This window comes from Epithele typhae (genome assembly GCF_022376455.1).
Source record: "Epithele typhae strain CBS 203.58 chromosome Unknown BXZ73scaffold_72, whole genome shotgun sequence".
In the NCBI taxonomy this organism is placed as follows: Eukaryota; Fungi; Basidiomycota; class Agaricomycetes; order Polyporales; family Epitheliaceae; genus Epithele; species Epithele typhae.
Window position 1 is genome coordinate 32,201 of NW_025954263.1, and position 12,923 is coordinate 45,123.

At 54.2% G+C, this 12,923-nt stretch overlaps 1 protein-coding gene across 1 annotated transcript; it reads right to left on the minus strand.

The window, feature by feature from the left end:
- Window positions 1-3,978: 3,978 nt before the first annotated feature.
- Window positions 3,979-5,536, minus strand: BXZ73DRAFT_53798 (STE3-domain-containing protein; the record flags this gene model as incomplete). The annotated part of the gene is made up of 6 exons (XM_048021070.1): window positions 3,979-4,261; window positions 4,316-4,778; window positions 4,839-4,976; window positions 5,029-5,095; window positions 5,155-5,267; window positions 5,320-5,536. The coding sequence occupies 6 exons, from the start codon at window positions 5,534-5,536 to the stop codon at window positions 3,979-3,981; spliced, it is 1,281 nt and encodes a 426-aa protein (XP_047873284.1).
- Window positions 5,537-12,923: the final 7,387 nt, after the last annotated feature.

Here is a 12,923-nt window from a genome sequence, read left to right on the forward strand (position 1 = left end):
TCCATGGCGTAGGGTGACACAGCGAAGACGGCAATGAGAGTGGTGTTGAGAGGTGGTGCGGGTATCGCGGGGCGAAACGGCAATGCACGAGCAGATATTGTGGGGCAAAGATGGCTGCAGAATATGAACGTCGTAGCCTTCACTTATACTGGCTCAGACAAAGAGAAAACGTACCCGTGGGAATCCCGAGCGGGCCGGGCCGCCAGGCCGAGGCTCCAACTTGAGCACAATGCGGACCACACGCACTGACGGCCACCTTTTGTCCTGCGCTGCGCAGAACTGGTGCCTCAGTAACTGGAATATCCGAAGCTATCTCCATCAACGCGAGTCCATCATCAGTCGAAACCTCGCGAGTGTCCACCTGGTGTCCTCACTAGTGTCCGGCCGCGCTTCATCGCGTCGCAGGTGACGGGAGTAGGGAGGTTGCGTTGAGACTCCATGCTCTCACGCGACCCCACGGGCTTCAGTGCGTGAAGGGCAGCGAGGCCGGCGTGAGCGCGCAGACGACTACGGCGCGGAGTAATAGATGGAGTCCACGTAGCGTTTCAACTCGCCGCTTTATTTTCGATCTCATCCATCGCTCCTACTCTTTTGGGACGCCGTGGCGTACACTCCCCGTATTCGTAGTTCCCGTGCTGCGCGCAGTCCTTGTGTCCTTCGCACGTCGAGGTGCGCCACTTGTGGTCTCAAGTTCGTACCCGTTCAATATAGTATATTCTTCTGTAGCGTTTGTAAAACTTTTCAGAACGCATTTTGCAACGGCACGATACAGAGGTTACCTCGATCCTCAGCATTCCTGATTGGGAGGCTACAGTACACGGCAGTGTACGAAGTCAAGCGCGTGTCGTTCAGGTCACTCCACAAGCACAGGGTAATGCACTAATTTTACGGTGTGCGACGAACTTGTCGTCCAACGGTCTCGCACGAAAGATAACGTACAAAAATTCGCTTCAATTACTTGTAGACCGAGAGAACGGACATCTTATACAGTCTATACACGATACACTAATGGAGCGAAACGACCGTGAAAAAAGCAGAACGAGCCCAACCGTCCGCAGCATTAGATACGAATAACTATACATGGACCACTGGAGTGGGGGACCAACGTCAGCTTGGGTCGAGGTGGATGTGAGCATCATGCATACCATGGGGAGCCGAACCGAAGTAGCGTAGCATGTATAGACCGTTCAGTCAGGAGGAGAGTCGAGAGTATCTGGAAGACTGGTCAGCCGGGACCGGATCGTTGAAGCATTTTTGGACATACTGGGAGGCTCAGGCGATGACGCAGTAGTACGACGTTTGGCCGGAGTTGTATTGCTCGGAGTCGACCGGACAATCGAAGCTGCCACAGGAGGTCGCGCCTTCACCGTGATCGGAGAGATCACCGACAACGGGTGAGATGCAGAGTGAGAAATCGTCCATGGGAAAGTAGACGTGGGTAGGATGTGGGGTTGGGTTCCGGGGAATGAGAGGATGCAGGTGCCTCAGTGGGGGTGAAGGAGTGCGTGTGGAAGGGCAGTGGAGGGTGCGCGAGATCCAGACCTTGCCTCATATATCTCCGGCAGACGAAAAGGGGTGGCGTATTGACGAGCCAGACATGAGGAACAATCGGGTGCCCAGGACCGTGGGGCCACATTGTTGGACAATGAGACGGACCTATGGTAAGTATTTACTCGGCGTAGCGTGTGGCCGCCCCGGCGCTAGGGCGACAATGTGTGCATTTATTTGGACACCCTTCACTGACACGTGATTCCACCCACTGCCCACTGCCAGGGCCTGATGTGCACTCCCATCAACACGCGACCTGCAGCTGCTGGTACATGCTCAGCTTCGCTCTGCGCTCCTCCAGTCCGGTCTTTCTGTATGACGTGCTCGCATTGTGCACGCTCTCTCATCGCCCGGCCCAATCTTGCACGTGGAGGCAACGTCACCGACAAGCTGAACATATAGTGCGAATCTGTGAGTTTTCTGAGTCCTCGAACATGTCCACCTCCTCCCCCATTCGCGCTCCACTTTGAATTTCAGACTCGAAGTCGATGATCTGCGTGAACATGACGATTCCTGCGGCATGCTTTTGTCTTGCCTTGCGACTAGAAGGCAATGCCGCAAATCGGAACGTGAGCACTGAGCGATGCCCACGGAGATCGTGAACGCGGGCTGGGGACGTTGCCATGTGCGTGGGGTTTCGTGTTTCATAAATGCCACTGCGTACACATTCGGCCTGTGCTGAGGAACCCTTGTTACTCATTAAGCTTTGGTGACGTAGACTACATGGTGCAGGGTTATCGGCCGCCTTTGATATCGTCGAACGCTTCCGATGACTCTTATGTTTCCATTCCCAATGTCTCCTTGATATGGACCATTCCTCTTTCTCCATTTTTTGGCAATATCGTCCTTAGACACACCCAACGCCTGTTGAATCTCGCAGGTCTCGCCTTCTACCACTTTTCAAGTGACGCAACCTTCGCGCGTTATCTGGCATCTGCATTGGGATTGGCTTCACGTGAGCAAATTCTCCATCGTCCTCGCTCCTCCAGACATGCTTCGCAAAATATATTTCCTTTGATGGATCGTTCCTGCGAGGGCATACCTCTGAGCGAGTTTGCCGTCTACTGGGTCGGGTTCTTTCCCGATAAAGTTTCCCGAATCCACAAGCAGCCGGCGAAAGATCCTCTCCCCTTCGTCCTAATGAGGTGCGTGTCTTTCGCGTATGGTGTTTGGCAACCTACTCACTTCTTCGCAGCCCCGTCCTTTTCCATCTCCCCAGTTACGCGTCACACGATCCCGATTCATACATCTGTAGCATACCAGGGACGTTACATCCTTCGCCATGGTCTCCCACGCTTTCTGCACCTTGGCTCCACCAGCTCGACGAGAAGGAAAAACATTTGTTCTTCTGTCTTCCACTCCGCCTTTCGATCCTTCTCCCCGTACCGTTGTACGAGCAGCCAACCCCCTTCATCCACGATCCCTGTTGCGACGCCCCCACATACCGTCGTTACTTCGACAGACCGCGCATCCGCCCAGATTAAATTGTCCAGTACTCGCGCTTTTTCCAAGCTTGCTCAAGTCTGCATGCTCTTCCATGACTTATTTCTTTACGTATTTTCTCACGCTACCTGTATCCGGACCTTCGTTACGTTCTCAATGTCCCTGTACCCTTAGAACACCCGTTCGCAAGAAACGCGTTGACCGCATTGGAACATCAACCGATGACACGTCTAACAGAAGACGGCGCGTTCGACGGTGAAGCCGGGCAGCATGCGGCGGCGGTGCACTTAACGCACTTGGGTGCGGGTCACCAAATACCTCTCATCGGAAGAGCGTCGAAGCAGGACTAGAAGTTGAGATAAGTGGAGAGCCTGATACGATACTACGGCACATGTCAGCGCAATAGATGAATCGGTTACCATAACAAATATGAGAAGTTTGGTGGATCAAACGTCGACACATCGAACGCGGACTCGTTGAAGGGACGTCGCATCACAGATGTGTAGCTACAGGCATATGGATAGTGATACAGATACAGATCGTGAAAGCGTAGCTAGAGGTTTATGGCTGTGGAGGCAGCAAACGTATCGATCGATCTTGCGACCTTCAATCGTCAACGGCTTGCAAGCAGTGGTACTAGTCTGAATTTCAACGCTCCAAGGCATTCGGCATGCACGATATAAGATTTGTAGGACCCTCGCACCCTAAGTCATCGGAATACCTTACTCGACGCAATGATGCAGGATTAAGACTTGAGCCTCGGGACAGCCGATGATCAATGACCTTCACTGCAAACAAGCGTCTCAAGGTTCACATGCTGTACGCCATACTATCACTCGTCATGGAAGCAGATGGAGATGGAGCAGCGCAAGAGCAGCAAGCCGAATACGTGAAGTCAAATATCTAAACGAGCTAACGATACAGTGGGTCATAAAACCGTTATGGGGCAGGTCATAATACGCAGGATAAATGCGGAGCGAAATATTACTAAGGAGAATAGGGGGAGTTTGGAGCTGAAGGGAGCGTGGTGAAAGATGCTCGATCCGAGAAAGCCGTTACTAACGTGCAGGAACTACAAGGGGAAAGCGGTGTTCCAGGAGTACTGGAAAGGGTGAGAGCAAAGGCAGATTTATCGTGAGGAAAATCCGTGAATGCCAGTTTCGATGGCTTATTGAGGATGTCGTACGAGTGTGTGGGAAGAGGCGGCTTCGGGTATGCAACGTATGGTGGTAAAACATCTTCGCTCGGAAGACGGTGAACGGGAAGATCACTGAGAATAAGAATTAGCGTAAAATAATAATGGAGGGAGAAATATAAGACATACTGTTTCGTAATCGCCGAACGAGCGACAGGGAAGCGCGCTTTGAAGACGAAAAGACGGAGGCTTGCGAACCGCGCCGAGAAGAACCGAAGTACCATCCTGTAATGACGGCGTGCCTCTTCCGCAAAGCCGAAGAACGCGAAGAACGTGAAGGCGCAGAGAGGGAGCACCCAACGGCCGAGTTCGAGGGGAATGAGGAGGGACTTGTTGCTGCGCCAGATGATGGCTGGTACTTCAAGAACGAGGGAGAAGTTGAAATGAGTGTCGTCCCATCCGAGCCACGGTTGAAGCGCGCCGGAAGCTCCGTTAGAATAGAGCTCATAAATTCCAAGTGGGGTAGTGAATAGGATCTCGATGCAGGCGAGGGCCATCAGGCGATAGTATCGGTTGACGGTGAGGGCGCTCCCGGACTGAACGAATTCGCGGAACTGTTTGTGCCGCTTGAAGAGAGAGATGAGAGACAGAACTGAGAACCGAACAGCGGGGTAAGACTTCCTGTCTAGCAAAGAGAAAACCGGACACGCACCACAATATACTGACGACACTAGCCCGATAACGACTGGCCACATATACACGAGGAAATACGCTGGAAGCGTGTTGTATATCGCAGGGTAGCAGCCCAGGTTCTCGAAGACGTTAAAGCGATGGCCTTGAACGATGTATGCTGTGAAGATTCGCATGGGTAGGTGAAACCGACAGGGAGGAGCATAACTCACCAAATACCATGCAAATCATAGGCAGCAGAACACAAAGAATGGTGTCCACAATGATGACGCGCCATTTCTGTGCAGCAGGAGGACCATTGTCACCGTCTGCAAGAGCGGAATAATGATGGCTCGTACCTCGGCGCGCGTCGTGAGCACGTTTGAAACCCGCGAAATGTTGTAAAGTCGTCGAGTGATGCACAGAGACGCCAACGGAATGCCAACAGACTGCCCAATGGTGATCCGTGTAGCTGATACCATCTTTAATCGGACAGAAAGTAAGAGGTCGGGGATCGAACTCACAAATGTCACACCATATAGGTGCTACGTTGATTGCGTTGTCGGCCCAGACGATGGAGTTGACGAACGCATTGAGGCATCCCAGGGCGGTCCATGCCATATAATAACAAGTTCCGGAGTTCCAGGCTTGAAGGTGCCACGGCATGGGGATGAGGACAATTACGAAACCAATGAAGGAGACGATCGGGAAAGCGGGCCATGTGGGGTCAGTGGAGATCATCGCGGCGAGCAGGGGGATAGGGGGAGGCACTGCAGAATGGGAAGGAGCCAAGTCTCAGAGGCCGCATCTTTTGAGCGAGTGGCGAGGGCAGTCTTCGAACAATGCTCTTTGGAGGACAATGAGGAGGCAGCGAACCGTGTATCAAGCGCCTCCTCCGGCGCCTCTGGGGAGAGCATTGTGACACGGTTTAGGTAACGCGTCACATCACGCTGTTATTATTTGGTCGCGGACTCGAAGGTGATCGGAAGCCCGGGCCCCTCAGGTTCGCTTCGAGTCCTCATATTTGTTTACGGACAACAATGGCCGGCGCATCGGCCACTTTGCCACACACTCATATGTATAATAGCTGCGCCTGCCGCTCGCGCCCCACTTACCGTCACCCTCACTCACTGTCACACCACCGACCATCATGGACAACTTCGACACCTTCATCATCGCTCCTTCCTTGCCTGAGCCGGCCCCGCCTACTGGTGAAGGTGACCTCGCACTCGACATCCCCACCGACTTCGAGCATGCCAATGTTTCTGGGCCCAAGTTCTATTGCGTTATTGCGTGAAATGTGAGCGTTGCCAGTTCAGGATGTAGCTCTTCGGTGAGGCGATCAGATGGAATATCCGTGTATAGAGCTGATGCGATCATCCTTAAGTATCCTTATTATTATTAGTGATATTGCGAACGTCACTGCTGCGCGAGCCGGGCTTGTGTATGAGCAAAGAGTATGTTCCGTCCACGCATCCCATCATCCCTTGGCTAACGTCTTTACTTCCGCCTAGATTCTACGTCGAAGAAGCTCCCCCACCTGACATGGCGAAGCGTGTTTGTGCTGTGTGAGTAATGCATGAGCGTGTGGATGTCTGAACGGTAACGCTGAACACAGTCGTCACAGCTTTCCCACTCATCTCCAACCAAGTCAAGCCTTCGTTCCGTTCTCCTCCCTCTCGTTATTTTCCATCGTTACGATAAAGACTGGCATAGCATATACCTCGCTGTACGTATGATAGAAACTTCAATGTAGTCCGAATTGTAGTAGAGTTTGGTTTGAGCCACCACTTGATCGCCACTCGCGTTCGTGATCAACTGCAAGAGAAGACAGCTGTCTTCGAGATACTTGGATAGCCACATACCAGCGCCGCTGCTACCCCAGATAATCCATGCCCACAGCGGCTCAGAGAGTGAAGCTCAGCGCTCAGCGGTCGGCGAACGTTCGCTCGGGCGCCTCAGGAATTGATGGTTTCAGGCGCTTCGAGGTAGCCAAACAATGTCATACAAATATGGGTTTATGTCATTATCGGCCACGCGGCGTCTGCGCCGCCGCATCGGTTCAGACGGTCTCACGGTCCTTGAGGACAATGGGCAGTCGACCTCACGAGCCGCGACCGCCTATTGTGACCTGAAGCGATGGCCCGTCGTAGGGCTTGTACCTGGGCCACAAAGGCAGTCAAAACAGTATAAAGGTTCGAAGGAGGCCAGCATGGCTTCAGCACCCGTATCGTCACTACCAACAGGAGCTCTAGCCCTCGCGCCACCACACTCCCCTCGTCATTCGAGGATCCGCCCCATACCTCGCGCATTTTCCCCATCACACAGACCCCTCATCTCACCATGGACAATTTCGACTTCATCCTTTCGGCCGACGAGGCCTCGACGTCCTCTTTGGTGGACCTGAATTCGTCCAACGCCCACACCACCTTCGCGGTTGTACCTGTCGTCCCCAACGCCTCTCAGACCAATGGCATGGATGGCGTCCCGATGGACTTCGACCATCAGTCTACTGGCTTCGCGGCCTACTGTGTTATCGCCTGAGGGTCGACGCGCACGCGCTCTCCGTATATTGGCCGACCCGAGCACCTGTAAACGTGAGCCGTCCCCGCCCATCGTCAACTAGGAACGCACCGAACTGACGCACCGCCCTCTTCTAGTCGAGCGCGCCCCAATGTATCATCTCCTCCCTTCGACTTCATCGACTGCCCCTGCCCTTTCCCCTGGCCTACTCTCGTTAATCCATTATCGGCTGGCCCCGCCCGCGTCCGTTCCCTCGCCCCCGTTTATTATTGGTATATGTATGCTCTGCGTGGAGCTTGTACTTGTAGTGAAGGCTGGCGCCTTCGATAGAAGGTCTCCAAGTCCTGTATCGATAGCTGTACCGCTTCCGCTGCTCGAGTTGACGTCGTACCTAATGAATTTGCCCGTTATGTTCCTCTTTTGCTTGGTGCGCGCGCACGAGACTTCAGCGACTATTTACATCAGACTATCAACGGCCGCGCCGCGCTCCAGAGATTGGCGGTCGACGTTGGCGAGGACCTCGAGGGCGCGCCGGATGTGAGAAGAGGGTCCCCGGTGCGACCTGAGTGGTAACGTTAGGTGGGGCGTTCGCAACCCGGTCCCCTCACGCCATGCGGAACGGATGCGTCTCTGGGCGGCCGTCCGTCTAGGAACACCCCTGCCTCTGCATATACTCGTCCTTCGGAGGAGTCGTCCGCAGTCGCGCACTCCTTCCAACATGAGGCAGCGTGCTGGGGAGTCCTCTGCCGGCGGATTGGCGGATTGATGGTGAAGAACGGAGAGCTCACCTCTGGCGGTCGCGTGTGGTCGAGCGTCCTCGTGCCGCCGCACGCAGCGACGCACGGGTAGCATGTGGGCACGCCAGGGGATTGCAGGCCAATTGCAGGCTCCAAATTGCAAGTCTCAAGGGACAATAGGGGGCGAGGTGGTTGAGGGCGTGCGTTGATACCCGGCGGAGTGGCCGGGGCTCCGTAGACCGTGGCACTCAAGAGATCCAATCGCGGGCTTAGGGATGACCCGCGGACGGCTCTTCACGCGGCTGGCTGGACGCTGTTTGGAAAGAGTGGTCGGTGTGGCTGGTCATCGGCGGACGCTGGCTGCCGGCGGGTCACCACAATAGAAGGGAACTGTAAATTCCTGGAAACTGACTGACTGGTCACCGGCAGGTGAGGCGATCTACTACGATCCGGGGCGCCGGGTGTCGGATACGGGCCGCAAGCGGAAGGTGGTCGCAAGGGGGAGGTGGTCACAAAGCAAGGCAAAACGCACCCTAGACCTGCAGAGTACCCTCAAACAAGCGATCACAGCAAAGAGGCGTGTTCGACTGCTGCGCAGGAGCCCCCGCAGACTGGTCGCTTTTGTGTGGGCCGAGAGTGGTCGAGGGCTTGGGCCAGCTGAGAATGGACCATGCCCACGCATCCGTCGGGCGGTCAACGGGGATGATCGGTTGAAGCGGGTGCAGTGGGTAAAATGGATGGAAGCGTGCTCAGGGAAGCGGTAGAGGCGGGAATGGGATGAGAGGGCGAGCGATGGTGAACAGGGGTTTATGAGCGACGTCGAAAGTGAACAACGTCTTTGCCGAGGTGTGGTGACTCGCTGCTAGTGGGAGCGCACCAGGTGGGCGCATCGAGAACCCCGCCATTGTACCAGCGTCTTTCTGAAGGGGACAATAGGATCTGTGGCGACGCGTAGTGGAGTTCAAGCGACGCGTTTGTTGACGCGTTCTTGTGTCACGTGGGCGTGCCAACCAGGTGCCCGGATCTTTTCGGCAATGACGTGGTTGCTATTGAGAGGCCATTGCGCACTTTATTGAGGAAATCCGGCATCCCTTCTGCTCATTCTTGTCTACACATAGCCGATTAGAAAGAGGACTCATTGCGGCTAAATGACTCACTCACAGAATGCCCATGCAGCTAGTATCAGAAGCAACCAGAAGCTGGGTGACTGACAGACTCGCGGTAAGCACTGAAGGCAAGCTCAGTCTTGGAAGATCTTCCGCACAGCCTTTCTCTCTTCAGCTTGGCGAAGGATGAGAAGGGATGGTTAACGTCCAACACCAGGACTCGGAGGATGCGAGCCTCGAGGTGTTGCCAAGCACTGGTTGGCTGACACATAGCTTCCCACGCCTACCCAAGGCGCTCCAGTGTCCACGGCTGGGCCTGACATCAGCAAAAAAGCGTTTTAATTGGAATGGCTTGGAAGTGAATAAAATGTCTGGAATGTTACAAAATCTTCGTACTTTCAATAGATAGCTGTGTTGGATGGTTGCAAGTCATTGCAATGTCTTCGGAGTCATTGGAAGCCATTCCAATGTCCAGTGCTCCGAGGTTTCCTGGCACTGTCCGGCGTCGGCCGTCCGACCTTCGTTCACACATCAAATACAACAGGAAGAAAATTTGTATTGGTCAAAGGGACTATTACATACAGACATGTATACATGGAGCGTAGGATAATCACACAAGGCCGCTCTGCGGAGATCTGTGATCCTGGCGATCGAGACCTCGTTGTGCGACATGCTACACCTGGGAGTCGGCCTGAGAATGTGCAGGAATGGAGGCAGCTGCGTGGCACCATGCATAACTTCGATGGCACCGCACAGTCGGCGCACTCACCCGTCCTCGTAAGCGTCAACGCCCACGCTGCCTACCGCGGCGGCGGCTCGTGCACGCGCGTAGGAACGGCGAGACGCGCTCGCTCGAGCCGCGGAGGCGCCGCCCAGTCGCCTGAAGAGCGCGACGCTCCCGACACATCCACGCCCGGGGAAGTCCGCGAGGAGCGCCTCCCTCGCACACTCATCGCAGGACATCCATCGGACCGTCCACGCGACATGCTCGAGCCGGACGACGGCGGGGATCCCGCGCAAGCGTGGGGACGCGCCACGCGCAGGCGGATTGGAGAGGCGCGAGGTAACTGTCTCAATGGTGAGCACGAGGTGAAAGAGCGGAGAGGGGCGCACCGGTCCGTGAACGTAAACACGACATGGTGGGCGCGTGCAGCGGCAAGGATCTCCGTGAAGATCCGTGGGGTCTTGGGAGAATTCAATGCAAGGACGGAGTGGGAACTCACTAAACAAGTTGTCCACCAGGCCGATCTTTGACTGAGCCACCTTCAAACCGAGGGAGGGCCGGTTTACTTGAACACGAGCTCTAGACGGTCGACGAATTGCTCACCAGTGACCACACAGGAGAGGTGAGCAAACACGAGGTGTATGCGGAGGATCGTCAGCAGGATTCCATTAGGAAACACGTACACAAAGATGGACCAGATTCTCACCGTATCATGGCCTATAATCCCGTCTAAATCTTCCCCGATCTTTCCCCTTGTCCTCAATATCAAGCGTCAGAGACCCGGGCTCGCACTAGGCCCGCACGCACCCAATCTCGCTGATAGCAGAGCGTTGCGCAGTGTGCAAGTGAATATATGCGTGCAGAACGCGGTGAGAAGGTGACGAAGATTCGATATACTGGAAGTGGGGATGCTATCATCTGGGATGTGGAGGGTGAGAAGTGTATACCATCAGTGTGAGGCCGTGAACGTACTTGCCGCCTCAGACCTGCATCGGACTTGCTGTCCGGTTGTAGAAAAAACACAAGCGCGGAAAGAGCAGGGCATAAAAGGTTGAAGTCTCAGAGAAAGAGAAATGGCGAGGGCGGTAAGACAACGGAGGAGGGAGGAAGAGAGGAAGAGGCGAGGACAGCCCGGTCGGACTTGCGAAGTTTGCCATAGCCGCCTGATCACGTGGTTGCCGCGCTCGCGGGTTTCAACTCAGGGCGCCCGGCGCGCATACTTCCGAGAACTATCCGGCCCCTGCTCACGTCGCTTTCACCTATTGTTCTGTGAGTCTATAGCCTTACAAGCGATGTATGCTCATGAGCATGACATACTAACACCACTCCCGTTTCGTCGACCTACCGGGTTTCGTTGTAATGACTTGCAAAGATATGCAATACATTGGAATGACTTGCAAAGATCTACGATAAATTTGAAAGGCTTCGAATTTCCGTGGGTCATTTGAAGCTTTTCCAATGTATCGCATGATTTTGCTTTTTTGCTGATGGAAAGGTCCGACGACCGGCCGCTCGCGTGCGATCTGTCTTGGGTGTTTCAAGCGACGCCGGAGGCCCCCTCGACCTGGAGGTTGGCTCGCACTTCCCCTTGTACAACTTCTGCGGTCTCGTCACGGGTGTCTGACCAAACTATCACTCGTGTCATTGGTTGTCAGCCTTGCCAGATGAGCGGCATGCGCAGTGGTCAGATCATCTGTGCTGTTTTGATGCTCGGTGTAACCCTTCATGAAAGGATGCTGACTGTAATGTATTCAAAGGTCGCCACCTCGGCCGAGAACAAACCCGCTCACCTGCTCTTCACTGACAAGGGTGACGGCGATCTTGCTCTGCACCGGCCCCAGCATTACTACGACTTTTAGCGTAGCCGTGCCCATCTACAGGACCATTCACCTTCAGCACCTGCCACCCGGTGTACGTCAGCATAACATCACGGCGATCAGACTGTTCATTTGTAGGTGGAAAATCCCCTGAAACTGTTGACACCGGACTCTTTGTTACTCATCAAAGGATGGATCCGAGATTAATATTGCCTTGAAACCCATCCGTTACGAGCCACTATGTTATATCATCCGTCGAATGCCATTTGTTCCCATGTTTTTAATCTCAATTTGAACGTCTCGGACAACCTTCCACTATATAGTGGACATGTGCATTGATGAAGCTGGCAAATGCCGGACTAGTGGGCCGACTTCATCGACGTTCAATACAAGTAACCCATTTAGGATAATAGGCGTCTACGGCTTGCATCATCCGTTGGCAAGTTTGACTCGGTGAGCGCCTTACGCCTTGTCCACCAACCTCTGCCAGCGAACATCCCGGACCCCTTCGCACCACTTCACGTCACGTTTGGTTCATTGTATCTCCGGTTTACCGCTTATATCTACGCTTCTTTTTTCTGGCAATCACGCATGCAAATGCGCTTGCCGGCGCGATCAATATCGGCCGCGAGGTGAGTCCGTCCCTCTAAGCCATCAAAATCGCTGAAAGAATATCTGGGCTTATGGATGCGCGGTTTAAACCACGAACATGAATGAAAAAACTAGTGGATTATCAGCAAGAGATGTTAAAGCTCGAGGAACAGGGCGGCGACTTGAAGTCCACTCGCCGAAGAAGTCTCGGGGGTTTAATCTCCGGCTTTTTTCATGCCGGTCATTCAGATACCCAGACTATGTGCAGCGTGGTACTTCTCTTCGCATTCGCTCGTCGGGGATCAACTGCACTGAGACCATGACCTCGGTGGGAAATCTCCTTGCGCGTCAAGTGACCACCAGCACTGTGCTCAAGGTCTCCAGCACTATAATTTTTGTGGTATACCGCATCTACCATCATGTAACACCTGTTTAACATGCATTCAATTCCAGTAAGTTGGCAGACAGCGCTCCGAAACAAGTTTCTTACAACCTGCCTTTTTGGTCCTCTGCCTAGACATTGCCTTTCCCGGCGGCTCAAGCAGGAACCCGCTTTGGGACGCTCACTTGTCGGCCCCGCCACACATCTGACACGCATGAGGGCGTCACCTTTCCACGCGAGCGGACTAG